Source organism: Prunus avium, chromosome 1 (genome assembly GCF_965620075.1).
Source record: "Prunus avium chromosome 1, drPruAviu1.hap1.1, whole genome shotgun sequence".
In the NCBI taxonomy this organism is placed as follows: Eukaryota; Viridiplantae; Streptophyta; class Magnoliopsida; order Rosales; family Rosaceae; genus Prunus; species Prunus avium.
This window is the reverse complement of record NC_142284.1, coordinates 56,493,954-56,510,512: the sequence shown is the minus strand read 5'-3', so window position 1 is coordinate 56,510,512 and position 16,559 is coordinate 56,493,954. Positions and strand designations below refer to the sequence as shown.

Here is a 16,559-nt window from a genome sequence, read left to right as displayed (position 1 = left end):
ATAGAATGAGAAAGCAAAAACCTGAGTTTATTCAATGACTACATATCTTATTTCACTCTCTTCCTTTATAAGTACAACATTGCTATACAACAGGGCTGCATTATGGTAGAACAAGAAAAAAGAAGAAGAAAAGGATAGCCAATAAGTTGCTTGTATTAATTAGAAAATATCATACACACAAGAGGTCTACTGCTGTTTGAGGTCACTCGTGGCCAGGAGAACAGGTTGGAAGGTCAATGTGGAAGATATGTTCACCTTCCCCAAATCCATTTGATGGCGTGCATCACTTCACCACCACGCACTTTTTTTTTCCTATTTGCATCTATATGTTTTACCTGTAAAAGAAGAAAATTGGGAGTGAAAATGAGACAGCCAGCGTATGAATAAAAACATGAACTTTCAAATAAATAGGCATTCACTTAATGCTTTGTGATACATTGTTTTAGAACTTAACAACTCAAGAAATTTAAGTAATACACCAACAGACCCAATTCCATTTTGTGATATGTCTCAAAGCTAAGCTTCTTAACTGCTTAGGCAAGAGGAAGGTTTTAAAAAGTCTGCTTGGTGAATTGTTCAAAAGTTCTTACCCAGTTTGAGATAGCCGCCTCCAATTCATTATTTGGTGAGACTGTGGATGTCTTTGCAAGTAAGAACTTGTTCCAATGCTATTGTCATCACTCGCAAACTGCTCCGAGTAGCTAGAAGTTGAAGGAGACCAGACTGGAACTACACCTCCATCCCTCTCTCTCCTACTGCTACTGGAAGATTCTGCAGTGGAATCTTCAATAGCATGTTGCAGCCCTATTGCGGCATTTGGTTGTGGCAGAGTGTTGTTACGAATAGTCTGCAAAACCCCTTGGTTTAAAGTGTCTCTTCTTGGCTCTTGATCCACCATTACATTCGTAGGCACTTCTCCCCTGGTTTCTTCCACCAAATTTCGAATTTCCATTGAACTTTCTTCCTCTTCAACTCTCACCAAAGATGTAGTTATGCTTGGGACCATCTGATCTTCATACCTTCGAGTGGCAGGAAGGTTGTTCCTCGCGGGTTCATAATTTTCCTCCATTTGTATGTCTTGAGGAAAGGCAATTGGGGTTGATTCAGAGGAATCTCCAAGCCCTTCTTCAGTTCCATTTTCAACAGCAGCTCTTGAAGCAGCTTCGTGCTGCCACATCTCTAATAATGCTTCTTGCAACCTGGTTTTCGCCGCATCTATTCCTACAATAGGGAGAGGGTAATTCGATCCTAATTCAATTCCAGCTGCTTGGAGTACAGATTCTGGTGCATTCCATGGGTGGTGTATCCATTCAGTTGGTAGTCTGGCAAGTTCAGGAAGCCACTTTCGCACATATTCTCCATTTGGGTCAAATTTGTAACCTTCAAACTGTAGAAATCAAATCAATATGAGATTTTTTATTACTGAAACTTGATCAACTAAGAGTGGTAATATTGCATTAATCCCCTCAAACAAAGAGGAGCATGAATCAATTGTCAACTTTCATAACTGTATAAAACATTGCGTCTGCACTCAATGCTTCAGACACAAATATAGCTAAAAGTGAAGAAACATTAATTAAACAAAGTTTTTCAACACAAGATTTTTGCAGGTTTTCATGTATGATTTGATAGTCCATGTGTGAAAACAACTCCACGAGCTTCGTTTTTAATACTTTAAAGAGCAGCATGTCAATGTCCATAAAAAGCAAAAACCCGTATTCATCAATACTGCAGGCCAAAGATTCCTAAGGGGTACTGTTGATGACCACCAATTACACTGCCCTTATAAACCTAGTAGCCACTACTGGTGGGGCCTTTCAGGTGAGGCATCATATGAGAGTGGAATCAAGGCAGAACTATGTCTCCCAGGCTTTTAAGAAATTGTTTCTTATGAACAGTCATGGGCACTGACGAACAAGGTGCACTAGATTCTATTCATTATTGTTGACTCTTGATGAGGGACACTAGAATATCGAGCTGAAACTATATTCTATGATTCGAAAGCCAGAATTGCAACATATGAGTAAAAAAGCATGGATAAATTTTTTGCCTTGTAAAATTTAAAGCTGTGTGTGTATGTTTGTGCAGAAGCACGGTCTAAAATTCAAGATAATCAAGCTCAACATTCGCACCTGTGGATTATCTATGCGGTCAAATTCACGACCATCGGGGATAGTACCAGATATATACTGCCAACCAAGAGCATCACTTTCAAGATCAGCATCTAAGAGTGTATCCCAGAAATACTTCATTCCCCACCTCCATGGAAGCTGCAGAACCTTTACAAAAAAACTAGAAACTACTACTCGTATACGATCATGCAGCCAGCCTGTGGCCCACAACTCTCTCATGCCAGCATCGACCAATGGATAGCCAGTTCTACCTTGCCTCCATGCCTTAAAATAGCTCTGATTTATAATCCAGGGGAAGAACTTTAGGTGCCCAAGAAGAGGTCTTTCGTGACTGTAAGGATGATTAAAACTAATGTATCTTGAATATTCCCTAAGACCAATAGACTTCAGAAACAAGTTCACACTCTCTTCACCAGCCTTGTTGCCTTCATTGGCCCAAAGAACCTGCTTCATGCGAACAAGATGAAATGCTTTTCTCACACTTACCTCCCCAAAATGCAAATGTGGAGAAAGTAATGATGTTGTGGCACCATCAGCCTTCCTGCGGTTTTGAGAGTATTCAAGTAATGGTCCATTTATAAATGTGGTCAGAGCCTTATCAGCGTTGCTCCACCCAGGTGACCATGCTCGAGCAAGAAGCGCATTGCTTCCCTTCTCTGATTCATCTTCAAAAACCAACGTATCAGAAGGGCACCTTGATGTGTCACCTGAAAAGTTCATGAACTTTCAAATGTTAATCTAATACACGAACTGAAAGGTGGTTCATGAAAGTATTACTTGAAATTCTTGTAGAAAAAGTACACATACTGGAGGAATCAGGAAACCTATGACACACATAGAGCAACAACAGAAGAAAAAAGAAAAAACCCAACCTAAGCCAGCAGTGAACCCTGCATGTTCACCAGTAACATAGTCATGACAATTACTCCCACCTTAGAGGCTATATAAATATCATGAGGCCTATCAAGGCAGTGACATAACTCCAGCACCAAAATATTTGTAGAAATATAAACAGGATGGGAAACAGGATGAGAAACAAGATGGGACATAAGATACAATAAGATGCTTGATGTGTATTGATATTGAATACAGTTGAAGTTCAAGAATAATTTGAATGCAAATAAACCTGATATAATTCTCTTAGGGGGGAGAAGCGGTGCATCTGGGTCATATGGCATGCTAAGGCATCTTCCCCAAAAAGCATCGAAGGTGGTGAACGGGCGACCATTGACATCATTAACATCCCATGGTTCGTAGAGCAAATCTGCATTAAAGGAACGCACAGCTATGCCTTGAGCAGTTAAAACCTCCTTGGCCCGGTGATCCCTAACCAGTGATATAGGATCTGAAATATAAAGATAGCACTAAGCATTAAATTGCAAAAGCTGATTTGCTACTTTGATTTCCTCAACCGTGTAATGGAAATACAAGAATTAACTAAATGAAGAACAGAAGGATCCTTAGACAGAACACACAAACTCTGTTCCTTGTAACTAAAAATGTTGATAGTTAAAAAATTCAATTAGGCTTAATGAACAAATCATAACTGAATATGTTCCCACTGTTGGTGAGAAAGGACCACCATACTACAAACAATCAAATAGCATTTTTTTCCCCAATCAAGAAACCTCAACACTGTCAACAGCTACTGAATAGTAAATCACCCAAAACAGGAACAAGGTAGGTAATTAATCAAATACTCAAACAATTCAGCCAGACATCAAAGCACCAACCTTTTGAATTTGATAAGAAAACAAATTTAATTACTTTTCAACCAATACTACAGATTTACATGCCAAACCAATAAATTTATTGAACTAGCCCCAAACCCAGAAGAGGAGAGAAATTCAAAACGCCTACAGGAATCAGAATCATCCCTATATTCAAGACACAAAAACCAGATCATTGAAAAAGAAGACATCTTAAAAACTATTGTAACAGATAAGGATTAACAAAATTGGTGTAACAGATAAGAACTGACCATATAAGTGGTTGAAGAAGAGCTGAGTGGCACCAGTGGAAATAACAACCTCAAGAAGAGAAGAAACACTGTCAGTGGACCTCTTGGTGATGAGAGATGTGCCCAGACTTCTCAAAGAGGAATCAAGATGAGCCAAGCTGTGTTTGAGCCACCATCTTGACACCCTTCCAGGGTAATATGGGCCTTCTTCCTCAGGTGCCCAAATAAAGACACAAACCACACTTCCTGCTCTCACTCCAGCAGCTAAAGCTGGGTTATCTTCCACCCTCAGATCTCTCCTGAACCAGACTACACTGCATCCACCACCTGACATCCCCAAACAATATTTCACCAACCAACAAAACCCAGCACAAGTATTTTCTATCTCAAACTAATATACCATCTGACATATCCTTCCCTCTGTGTCTTTCTCTCTCTTGGAGCCAGAGGGGTTGTAATTAATCTTATCTTTTGCTCTGTTTCTCATACTTTTGTGTTTTATGAGGATGGGAATTTAGACCCAACAGGAAGAAAAAAGTTCATTTCTTTTTCAGGAGTAAAAGATTTGATTTTTGCCCTTATCTTTTACTTTTCTTTCTTATTTTTTTTCCTAATTTTTTGGATGAAATTCTCCCCATGCAATTTAGGCTAGTTGCTACAAAAACGCCTTTTGGGCACAGAGAGAGAGAGAGAGAGAGAGGGGCTGGGGGGGGGCTGCAGTGAGTGAATAGGATTGGTTAATGCCATTGCCAATGGAGTGGGTGGTATACAAGTTACAACAAATTGATAGGCGAACTGCAGCCACAACTTTTATTTTCTATATTTTTATATTTCTCTTATCTTATTATGCAACAAAACAAATCCCCACCCACCTCTCTAGTTCCTTCTCAAATCCCGTCTTTGACAGGGTGGAAAATATTTCTTAGCTTGCCTGGCGAATTTCTTTAATATATTAAATTTTTTAGATTCATATGCAACATGACATCGAAGGTCTAGTTCTAGAGGTCATGAATTGAAAACCTTGACTCATTCTTTGTTGAGAGAATCTTATATCCGGAAGTTAAACTTTAGCATAATAATAATAGTATGGATCTTTATTTCCATTGTCAGTTAATTTTAAATTAAATATTTTAATTTTCTTATATTCAGACGTTAAATTTAGCATAATAATAATGTTATGGATCTTTATTTCCAACATCATTTAATTTTATCATAGTAAAATTAAGAAAAGTATTTAAGTCGATTACTAACAACAACGTGAATTTACAAATAAGTTATCGATATGGGACTTTTACATTATTCAAAATGTCGAATGCATAGCAGAAAATAAATCTCTTGCTTAGTGTTTAATCACCATCATCTGTTATTTCACTTTGAATTGTCAAGCTTGCTTTATGCAGATAAGTTAAGCTTAACCATGTCTCTAGTCTAATGCAACCAGTCTCAGTCATGATTTAGGGTTTTGCTACTTGGGGGAGATTTTGTTTCTATAATTAATCATTTATCTCATTGTCTCAACTTGGGATTGCACAATTGGCAGCTTGGATTTTTGAAGGGGACATCTGGCATAGAGAGATAGGCATGCGGCATGATGACTCTTTTGCATTTTGGCTTTTTTCTCTTTAGGTGGGCCAGTCCATTTATATATATATATATATATATATATATATTTTTTTTTTTAAATTTAATTAATTAAATATATTTTTTTTGGGTTTGGGCTCTTGATAATGCTTAGTCATATGATCCTATCATTAGTGCTCGGATTCCATTAATGCGTCACTGTTGGAAGTGGATTGTGATGTGGCGCTCAAACAAATTCCATTTTCTAATGCATCATTTTCAACGTTACATTTTTTATTGGGAGATTCACTATTATACTAAATATAGAGACTTAAATTATTAAAAAAATTCTATATGAAATGGATTTTAGAAATATACCTAAAATTCAATTACAACATAACAAAGAAGTTTTTAATTTCTTATAAATTACAAAACTGTCATCGATTTCTTAAAACAAACTCAACCCCAAAACCTCATAAAAAAACACTCAAAACAACCAAACCATCAACTTGGCACGAGACCTCCAAAGAGATTTGTTTCCTTAACGTTGGATATTATTATTTTGGGAGTTTCACTAAAACACCCAAAATGGGGGCTGAAATTATTAAAAAACCCAACACCCAAAACACTTTATAAACACACTCAAAACCCATCATTACACACACTCAAAACTCATTTATAAACACACCCAAAAAATATACAATTGTTGATTTTGGGGTTGATTTTGGGTGTGTTTCTATGTTTAAATAGTGTGTGGGTTTTTTTATAAATACATGTCTAGGATTGGGTTTATTTATAATAATCTATATTATTTTTTGGTGGGTATGTAATCCAGTTATTGTGTAGAAAATAAATTTAAAAAAGCTTTGGAGGTCTCATGCCAAGTTGATGGTTTGGTTGTTTTTAAACTGAGTTCACACCGTTAAAGAACACATTTATTCTAAATTGACCCAAATTCAAGAGTAATTCTAGTAGCATCCAAAAAACTGTTCATTAAATCCAGTGTAGTTATTTTTCGCACTAAAACGCAAATTTAGAAAATTAAACTTTTACCACCACACCTTACTATATTCCCAAAAGGCACCCTGAAATAATTAATTATATGCTCCTTTAAAATTTACAAGAAGAAAATTATCTCTCCATAAATTTAGAGCGTCATAACTTATGAACTTCTTTTCATTAAATTTAAAAGAAATTATGAAGGGTTCAGATAAGATTAGGTCAAGGTTTAATTCCCTCAATTGTAACAACAAAGTTTCAATAATTCGGCAGATGATCAAATTGTCACTGAGTATTTTTGTGGATGCGAATCGAAATAGTTTAGTACCCAAACTAACCCTAATTGCATTTAAAAGTTTGCTCAAAATAAGCAAAGAACTCGGAAAGAAAAGATTGGACTTCACACAATAATGTTTTGTAGATAAGGTGTTTTTAACCTAAATCAATCTTGTCACAATCTCTATGCACAATGCAATACCACTAATCAGTTTGGGATGCCATTTTAAGCAGTGTGTAATATGAATATTTATGCAAAATTTAGGCCCATTTTATGCTAAGCCATAAAATTTAAAGGTGGTGATTGGTGAGTGTCATTATTTTCCCGTACAGACTTTAGAAATGAATTAAATTTAGACAAAACGGACGTGATGGGTGTTGATGGTTTATCCTCACACTCACATGTCAAGTCATAATATTCATGGAAGAACAAACTCCCCGACTCCCATTTTTCAGTCCCTCTTTCCCTCTGCTAAAGCCGCAGCTCTGTTGATTTTGAATAATACTTGGGACAAGAAGAAATATAAAAAAGGAGAGAAAATGAAAAGGAGAGAAAGAGGGGACAAAAAGCGTGGTAGTCACCACCCCATGGATTCTTCAAATAATTTTATTTGAGGGACGCCTTTTAGGCATGGGCGGTGCTATACACAGGGCAGGCTGGGTGCCTACCCAGCCCAAATTTTTTCAAAATAAAAAATACCTACATGTGTTATAAGTTCATCTCAAAATAATAATAAAAATTAAAAGCAAACCCTACACATATGTTGCCCGCTCAGGTGATCCCATTTCTTCTCTCTCTCCTTCTCTTTTGGCTATTAGACTTATTCTCTCTCTCTCTCTCTCTCTCTCTCTCTCTCTCTCTCTCTCTCTCTCTCTCTCTCTCTCTCTATAGCAGAAAGTTTCTCCCCATTTTTTTTGTTTTGGGTCAAATTCTCCCTCTATTGGCTAAATCTTCTATTATCTTGGGTGGGCAACTTGCCAACAACATCTTCTCCTCTCCTTTTGTCAACAAGAAGTATTATTCTCATTCTCTCCTTTGTTATATATCTTTAATTATAGTTTTAGGGCTAAATTATTATAGGGCTTTGATTTGGGATTTTGTTAAACTTTAGTATTTTAGGGTTTAATTATGGATGAATTATAATTTTTGGTTTGGTATTGTTGAGATGTTATTATGAGAATTTGTTTTATTTTTTGTTAGTATGTTTGATTAAAATTCTTTCTACATATTATTCATAGGCTATCTTTTACTAAAAGTTTTAGGGTCCCCTACAAATTTTTTGTCAACGATCCAAACCATCTATTTTTTAAGTCTACATTCATAGATCATCCTTGCAAAAAAATAGACAAATCGGAAACCATTTCGACATCCAATTGTGTCATACAAAATCAATGAACACGGTGCTTCAAGAAAGTACTAAAATTTCAATAACACAATGGAGTGGTCAAACAATATCGGATTCAAGGGATTTTTTGTAGAGATGATCTTTGAATGATTATCTAAAACATAGACGGTTTTGATTAGTGAAATATAATGCGGAGTTTTTTTTTTTTTTTTTTTTGTAGCGATGGCCTTAGGCGATTAACTATGGAAGTGTGTCCGTCATCTTGCACTCAAGTTGATCTTCTTATTTCATAAATTATTTAGATAATCACTTTAATATATATATATATATATATATATATATATATATTTATATTTATTTATTTATTTATTTATTTATATACACGAAGTCTAAACACAGGGCACCTATGTTTAAGCCATTACATCGAATTAATTAAAAGTTCATACAAGCAACATGTGCAACCTAGGAATTTCCAAAATCCCCCTAAACATGCATGTAGTCAAAACGAACTTTTTGGTACCCTTTTGTCAACTCCCTAATTGGCTCTAACTAGAATTAGGTTGTCTACAAAATTGAATGCCTACGCCACCAAATTTATTATTATTTTTTCAAAAAGGTAAAAAATAAAACAGAAACTTGAACATGAGACCTGTTCTTGTATCAATCATCACAATTTGATTAGGGGACAGAATCCAATTAGAGATGGACATGCTCTAAACAAATTACTTAAGCAAAGAAATTATAGAAAGCAAAAAGAGAAAAGTCACGAAGTTGATGGATCAATAATTGAGAGCTTGATGCCTGCATCATGGAGGAGGAGGCGGCATTGGTGCTGAACAAGTACACAGCAATCCTCCTCACCAATTACGCCAATCTGTGTCCAAATAGGAAAAACAAACTCTGGACGCTGTCACCTTTTTGGCCCAAAATTAGTGCACATGTCATGTGCCCTAGCAAGCTGCTAACATGATATGATGATAGTCATGTTTGTAAGGCCCCTTTTCATCTCCAACTTTTCTCTCTCTGTCTACCAACCAAGCATCAAAGTATATATCAACCAGAAACGGTTGATCTGCCATTCAATCATTGAAGAACATATTGGCTCGTGATTAGTGGTAACGGAATTGAAAGATTGGTTTGGTTAATAACTTGTTTATTGATTTGCCTTTGACGTTTACCAAAAATCTCATCTACTACTTGACTTTGCAACTGAGTCAATATGCCCCATGTGCTTTTATTTCGTGTCGTATGTGCCCTCTTCCGTGAATTCTCTCAATAAAACCATTAACTTGCTGATTTGAAAATATAACTATTAGCATGTGCAAAATCTCAACACCACCACATTAATTTGCATTTATTTCTTCTAATCACATGTGTTGAAAACAAAAAGAGTTATTACATTGATTTCTTCTAATCAGTCATGTTGGGGATGAGATTTGGAGATGGGATCTGGATGATGATGATGGTGACAACCGCAAGGGTGGGTGTGGCTTGTGGTGGGTTGCCGTGGAGCTGCGGCGGGGTGGCTGGGGAGGGGTTGAAGGTGGCTGCGATGGGATGGTTGGGGAGATGAGGGAGGAGGGGCTGCTGGATTCTTTTAAAGATATTTATTCAAAACCCCATTTTAGCATGACATATTATACAAAACTCATATAGAGCCTATTTGGAGAGAAAAACTCAAACTACCCCCTTGTCATTTTCTAATTGGTTGTGTTAAAATTTTATAAGAACCAATTAGAAAATGACAATTGATTGTTTTGGTTTTTTTCTTCTTCTCCAAATAGGTTTTATAAGGGTTTTTGTTTAATATGTCATATTGGAATGGGCCTATTTTTTGGTAACCTTTTGTTTTTATTGAACAATTGTAGCTTCTTAAAAAATGTTTTTAATATTTTTTGGATTTTAACTTACAAAATTAATAAAATGTCTATGCCACATCAGCAGGTTAACAATGTTAGTGATCAAATTGACGAAATGATACAACGAGAGATACAAAATAAAAGCACAAGTGGCATATTGACCCAGTTACAAGGTCATAGGTAAATTGAGATTTTTGATAAAACTCAAGGGGCAAATCAATAAATAAGCCTTGGTTAATTGCTATGTAAAATTATAAATGGCTTATTAGGAAGTAGTAGGGTGGACGCATTCTCATTTGGATTGGTTTCATTGAAAAATCGTTAGGTGGCGATATGGTTCAATTTAAACTAAAACTAATAGAGAAATCGTAGTTTGGTTTGGTTTTGGCAATTTGAGCTTAGACTCAATACTTTATTTTTATTTTTATTATTAATCAATTATTGATCCAATCTTGCTAGCAGGAGAGTTGAACTTTTGATTAATCATCTATCAAATCACAATTGTTGTTGAAAGGTCAGCTCAACCTTGCTAATAATTGTATACCAAGTCTAAAATGCTCCAAATTCCTTTGACATCTTGTACCGCTTCTGTCCCCTTGCATTTTGTTTACAAGCTGGCAGGACCACCATGGAACCTACAAATTTGTTTATTTTATTTTTAATCTTCTGCCAAAAAAGCTAACCTAACATAATGTAGAAATGTCTACATTCCTACTACATTTCTTTTTTGGCTATCAGTTTTGGGCTCTGGCTTTATGCCAGTTATGCATGTTTGAGTTTTTTTGTAGTGGGCTTTTACTGTTGCATTTGTTTGGACTCATTTTTATGAGTTCCACTATCTTGTAATTGGCATTGCCTTTCTATCAATGAAACTTATTCCGACCAAAAAAAAAAAAAAAAAAAAAATCAATGTCTTATTCCATCCTTGTACCTATTTATTATCACTCATTTTTGCGCTGCCAATACAGGTACTTAAAATTGAAATCAAATTATTAGCTACATTATTTTGCTGAAGAGATTTCAAGTTCGAATCTCCATATTTAGATAAAGAAAATTAAATGAGATCGATTAAACTAGTCAACCAATTTAATTCGACAAATTTCAATTGTGTTCTTTCTTATGAGTTCTGATAAAAATCCAACTAAACCGAACCAATCTAATTATATATTTTTTCAGGACATGTTTGGTGAACCGGACTAGGACATGGATTGGACTATTTAGCACTAAGACCTAGACTAGGTAGGCTTAGAACCTCATTAGGTGGGCGTAATGTAGTCCTATTAATTAGGTCCAGCCCAAATTAAGACCCAAAAAGAAACTAGCACGCGAGCACCAAGTCTGCGTCTTCGTCGTTTCAACCGCCAAATCGTCGAGCTTCGTTTTCACCAAACCTACGATTTTTGCTCAAAATCATAAGTAGGTACGAGCAATGTTTTGAAAGGTGAGGTGTTGATGTGAGGCGTTTTAGTCATACTATGCAAGACGTAAGCCTTGAAGCAGTGATGCGTATGCCTTTTGAACATTTATTTATTTAAAATTTATAAATAATACAATATAATTAAATTATACAACTAATTCTTATTTAACCATAACAATTTATATATATATATATATATATATATATATATATATATATGTCTATGTGTAGAAATTATTGTTGTACTATACAATATATATATATATATAAAGGTCCATGTGTTAATATTAAAAGTGATTCCACTGGATAGCCCAGCCAGAGGCTGGGGGGGGGAACAAAAACCCAGTTCCAGCGAGGAGCCCAAGCCCGGGCTGGGAGTGGGACCCACGAAGTCAGGCTATCCCGAAGGCAAGTCTCGCCCGAGCTCCAGTCCGAGGGGGAGGTGATGTCATGCACCATGTGGCGCGTTCTGGTGCTCCGATGGGTTTTTTTTCCAAATCCAACGGCTGAGCTTTTTTTGGGCAAAAAAAATGTGAAAAAAATTCGAATAATTATTTAAAAATTCACCAAAAAGTTCTGAACTGTTTTTCTATAAATACGTACCATTCTTCTTCATTTTCAACACAAAATCCTCTTATAATTTCTTCTCATTATATTATTTTTTATTTTCTACACAAAATTTTCAACACATTCAATACATCAAACAAAATATAATTAAAAGAAATCTTATCCGAAATATTCTCAAAGTTAATTCTTTAGGTTATAAAAACAAAATATTATCCGAAAATATTATCCGAATTAATTATTGAGGTAAAAAAATTTGTGAAAAAAACAAAAAAATGAATAGTAATTGCCCTTAGCCATGGCAATTGGTGGAAACACAAAATACTATTTGCAAAGGCAACTACTATTCATGTGAATAGTGGCTGCCCTAGCTCCCTCTTGTCATGGCAAAGGGCAAATGGGTGGAGTTGCTCTAAAAAAAAGGTAATTCTTATTGAGTACACAGCGGCCTGCTCCAACTGAAGGCAAGAAATTGAAGTAGAATCTCCAATTGATATATAGAATACACAGCGTGTATTAACTTAATATATTAATTAATTAGAAAAAACGCAATAAAAAAAACTGAACGTGCGTTTCATTTAAGTAACCTCAGTTTTAAAAGGGCTGAAAGTGAAACGACGTCGATTCATACAACCTTAAAAAAATTCACACGAACTCTTCTTCCTCGCGCCGCTTGGAGAATACACAGGGTTCAGGGTTGCAGCGCCTCATCCTCCTGGGCACGCCTTGCAGAGCCTTGTCACGCCTTCCCACGCCTCACTGCGCTAAACGTGCAACTTGCGAAACAGCCGACCTCCTCTGCCGCCTCGCTCCGACGCGCGCGAAGGCATGCCTTTGAAAACACTGGGTACGAATACTCATCGCTTTAAATATCAGCTTCTCAGATAATTCCCCAAATACCCATTAACTAGAAGGCTTCCTTATTCCCGAGTTTCCTCCATATCTAACCAATTTCTGTTTCTCTGGTTCGAATTTTTGTGGGGTTTTGTTCAATCGTAGTTTGAAGAGGAGCAGCAGCCAAAATCTGAGCTAGACTTTTCTTTCGAATTTTTTAATTTAATTTCGAATTTAAAATTCTATCAATGATGTTAAATTTCCTAGTATATAAAGCGTTTAAATGGGCTTTTCAAGGCCCAAGCAATTTTATACGCAGCAAAGATTTTTGTGCAGTCTCTCGCTCTGGGTCACTCACGTTTTGAACTTTTTCCAGGTCCCATAGGAACCCCTCTTCTTTCTCCATTCTTTTAGCTTGCTGCTGTCGCGCCGGAGCTGCAACTACCCGGTTAGTATTTTTGATTCGTAATCACTCCCTCGGAAGTTTATGCTTGATTTCTTGATATTTTTCCCTTCAATTCTACATATTTTCTATAAAGAGTTTACTGGTTTTTCTTAGATCAACTGTACCAACTTGATGGAGTGCGTGGTTCAGGGAATTATAGAAACACAGGTAAGTACTTTGATAATGAGGGGGTTGGGTTAGGCTTACATTTTGTTATACAATTTCTGGAAATGCCTCTAAATTCTGATCTGTGTATTGCTGCTAGGGGAGAAAGATTGAATCTTCTGCTTAGAGCTCAGTTTTTGACACATATCTTCTGATTTGTTTTTTTATTCAGTAGTTTTTGTTTTCTTATTGAGTAGTTTTTGTTTTCTTTCGTGCACAAGCTATTCATGCTTATGGACTCAATTTTGTTCACAATTGGAAATAGATCCCTAAAAGAACCCCTTTTCCCCCATCTGTGGGTAGTTTCTGTAGCTGCATCTAAAATATGGTTTTCATTTTGCAGCATGTTGAGGCCCTCGAGATTCTTCTTCAGGGTCTTTGTGGTGTTCGCAGAGAACGTTTGAGGGTCCATGAGATATGTCTTAAAAGTGGCCCGAACCTTGGTAATTCATTTCTTTTCCTCTTTTCATATTGAGCTGTGTGGCTAGAATAATATGTCTAAACACATTTTCTATACAATTAAGCCGAAGTCAGAATAGTCATTTTTCCTCTTTTATGGACTCATTTAAAGAGATGTTGAAAGCCTTTCCTGGTGTGCTTAAATAAATTTTCATAGCAGCCCGTTGTTTTTTTATCTGTTTGGTACTTTTCCTCTGTGACTCTTAAGTTCACATTTTTTCATTAATAACCTTTGAATTGATGCGATGGTTAGATGGATTTTTTTGAAGATTTTGTAATTAGCAACAGTGTTATATTGCATTGATTGCTACTACAACTTGTGGTCTGGTTCAGTGTGTATCAGCTGAATAGCACAGAAAGAAATTATTTTGTAGGGCCTTATGATCTTCCTTTCTATAGGGGTTGTAGCTTCAGAGGTTCGACTTATATGCAATCTGGAGCAAACTGAACCAACATGGTAACACTTAAAAACTTGCCTTGTCATATTTATTAACACGTGGAAATTTGTGTTTCACACATACATATGATTGTATCTATGCCAAATTCTGAATTCTGTAGGACCGTAAGGCATATAGGAGGTGCAATGAGAGGTGCAGGTGCTGAGCAAATTTCAGTTCTAGTAAGAACCATGGTCGAAAGCAAAGCAAGCAAGAATGTGCTTCGCTTGTTTTATGCGCTTGGCTACAAGTTGGACCATGAGCTTCTGAGGGTGGGATTTGCCTTCCATTTCCAGAGGGGCACACAGATCACTGTGACTGTTTCATCAGTTAATAAGATGCTACAACTGCATGCCACAGATGAGGCTGTCCCTGTAACTCCCGGGATACAGTTGGTAGAAGTGACAGCCCCTGCTACATCTGAAAACTATACTGAAGTTGTTGCTGCAGTATCATCTTTTTGTGAATATCTTGCGCCGTAAGTTTTTTTTTCCCTTACTTTTTATTTATTTATAAAAAAGCATTAAAGCCCACCTACCTACACATAAGCTTGTTGATCTATGCCTCTTGGCTAGGGGTCCCAGTGGTCCACGCTTGAAAACCGAACAGACTAGTCCAATTTTGTCTTGCATATCTAGTGGCTGGATATCCTCTATCATCTTTTTCATAAACAAGTCTTGTTTGGGTGATCCGCGACGGTCCAAAGGGTCCCAATTGAATATTTCTTGCACCGTTGTTGATCATATTATAAATGACGAGGCATTCAACAGTGCATATAGATTGCATATAGGAAAACTGATTTTAAGGTTTATGATGACTATATATTGAAAATTTGTTTACTTGACAACATATTCACTAACCTGGAATTGATTTCTCAGGCTCCTGCATTTGTCAAAACCGGGCATTTCAACTGGGGTTGTTCCTACAGCTGCTGCGGCTGCTGCATCTCTCATGTCAGATGGTGGGGGTACGACCTTATAGCAGAAGTTGTAAATTGCTTTGATTTAAGTATCTCGTGTCAATGTTGAATGATATATGGATCATCTATAGCAATCAGAACTGCTTGTCAAACTTCATGTTAATTCCCCAAAGTAGTTTTTCCATAACTTGAACTTTAGATAGTTGTGTTAGTGACAGTTCCACACATGTAGTTGTGATCGTCAATGACAATCACAGCTCTCTTTTTTCCCTAGGCAATCTATTCAATACTGAATGAAACATTTAGCATTTGCTAGTTAAAGGATCAAAGGCTAAACTAGCCTGTAAAAAAGGGCTAAGTTAGCCCTAGATCATTAGGAGTGTTGGCATTGAGTAGGCGCTGCAGGAACGGTTGACTAAACCCTTCTTGCGATGATGCTAAAAAACTAATTATGTTTCATAAGTGAAACCCAGTTAATGATATTGTATATGCAGGCCTCCACTTGTTGCCACTGACTTTTAGCACTTACTACATTTCCACTCCAAACCACTTCATCAAGATCCCATTGCATTGCATTATTGCACTACTTTTTATTCGTCTTTTTTCTTTTTTTTTTCTAGGTGAAGAGTTGAGTTCCTAGAGTAGCATCCCAGAGTTCCAATAAAGCCTAGAATAAAGGAGGTAAATATATTTACACAGATCATACACTGATTATCAGAACAATGAATAAGTGCAGTCTTAAACTTGTCAATATGATTGATTTATTCTGCTTGAAACAAAGATCCCTGTCTTTGTTAGTTGCCACTTGTAACCACCATTTCCATGCGTTGTTTGGACATAAAAAAGTCTTGTTGAACATGATTAATTGTCATGACATAAGAAACGTCTTTAACATGATTGCCATGACATAAGAAACGTCGAGTGGTGTACAACCATGGGATGGGATTAGGTGGTGAAATTTATTTCTTTGAATTGGGAAAAAAGGGGAGGAAGAAACCTAATCAACCCTGATTTTCTATGTTGCTTTGACAACCATGACCAACTATTTAACTACAAGAACCCGGTTGAGTTAGTGTCGCTGTCAAATTCGATGCAAGTAAATGAAATGACACGAACATGACATAACTCGGTTGCAAGTCCTACCACCAATGTCTTCTGAACAGCTTATGTGCCGCTTAAATTAACGG

The 16,559-nt window shown here is 36.4% G+C and overlaps 2 protein-coding genes across 4 annotated transcripts; one reads left to right on the top strand and one right to left on the bottom strand.

Annotated features, from left to right (window-relative positions):
• Positions 1–6: 6 nt before the first annotated feature.
• On the bottom strand, positions 7–4,805 carry CRY1 (cryptochrome 1). 2 transcript variants are annotated; one of them, XM_021961599.2, is made up of 5 exons: positions 4,114–4,803; positions 3,259–3,477; positions 2,133–2,839; positions 591–1,387; positions 7–335 (listed from the first exon to the last, which is right to left on the bottom strand). In XM_021961599.2, exons 1-5 carry the CDS (start codon positions 4,424–4,426, stop codon positions 332–334), a joined length of 2,040 nt encoding a protein of 679 aa, XP_021817291.1. In that variant the 5' UTR covers positions 4,427–4,803; the 3' UTR covers positions 7–331. The 2 variants fall into 2 exon arrangements, with proteins under 2 accessions (XP_021817291.1, XP_021817292.1); XM_021961600.2 differs by lacking the exon at positions 7–335 and having other exon boundaries at positions 587–1,387; positions 4,114–4,805.
• A 7,937-nt stretch (positions 4,806–12,742) lies between these two features.
• Positions 12,743–16,169, top strand: LOC110759572 (mediator of RNA polymerase II transcription subunit). Of its 2 annotated transcripts, XM_021961651.2 has the most exons (8): positions 12,743–12,960; positions 13,324–13,395; positions 13,507–13,560; positions 13,901–14,000; positions 14,416–14,473; positions 14,575–14,931; positions 15,332–15,420; positions 15,993–16,169. In XM_021961651.2, exons 3-8 carry the CDS (start codon positions 13,525–13,527, stop codon positions 16,010–16,012), a joined length of 660 nt encoding a protein of 219 aa, XP_021817343.1. In that variant the 5' UTR covers positions 12,743–12,960; positions 13,324–13,395; positions 13,507–13,524; the 3' UTR covers positions 16,013–16,169. The 2 variants fall into 2 exon arrangements, with proteins under 2 accessions (XP_021817343.1, XP_021817344.1); XM_021961652.2 differs by lacking the exon at positions 15,993–16,169 and having other exon boundaries at positions 12,744–12,960; positions 15,332–15,570.
• Positions 16,170–16,559: the final 390 nt, after the last annotated feature.

Coding starts and splice junctions, on each gene's coding strand:
- CRY1 (XM_021961600.2), bottom strand. CDS start 4,426: ATGTCAGGTGGTGGATGCAGTGTAGTCTGGTTCAGGAGAGATCTGAGG. Junction 2,840..3,258: donor CCCTAAGAGAATTATATCAG/GTTTATTTGCAT, acceptor TGAACTTTTCAG/GTGACACATCAAGGTGCCCT. Junction 1,388..2,132: donor ACCGCATAGATAATCCACAG/GTGCGAATGTTG, acceptor TGATTTCTACAG/TTTGAAGGTTACAAATTTGA.
- LOC110759572 (XM_021961651.2), top strand. CDS start 13,525: ATGGAGTGCGTGGTTCAGGGAATTATAGAAACACAG. Junction 14,001..14,415: donor TAAAAGTGGCCCGAACCTTG/GTAATTCATTTC, acceptor TCCTTTCTATAG/GGGTTGTAGCTTCAGAGGTT. Junction 15,421..15,992: donor TCTCATGTCAGATGGTGGGG/GTACGACCTTAT, acceptor TTTTTTTTCTAG/GTGAAGAGTTGAGTTCCTAG.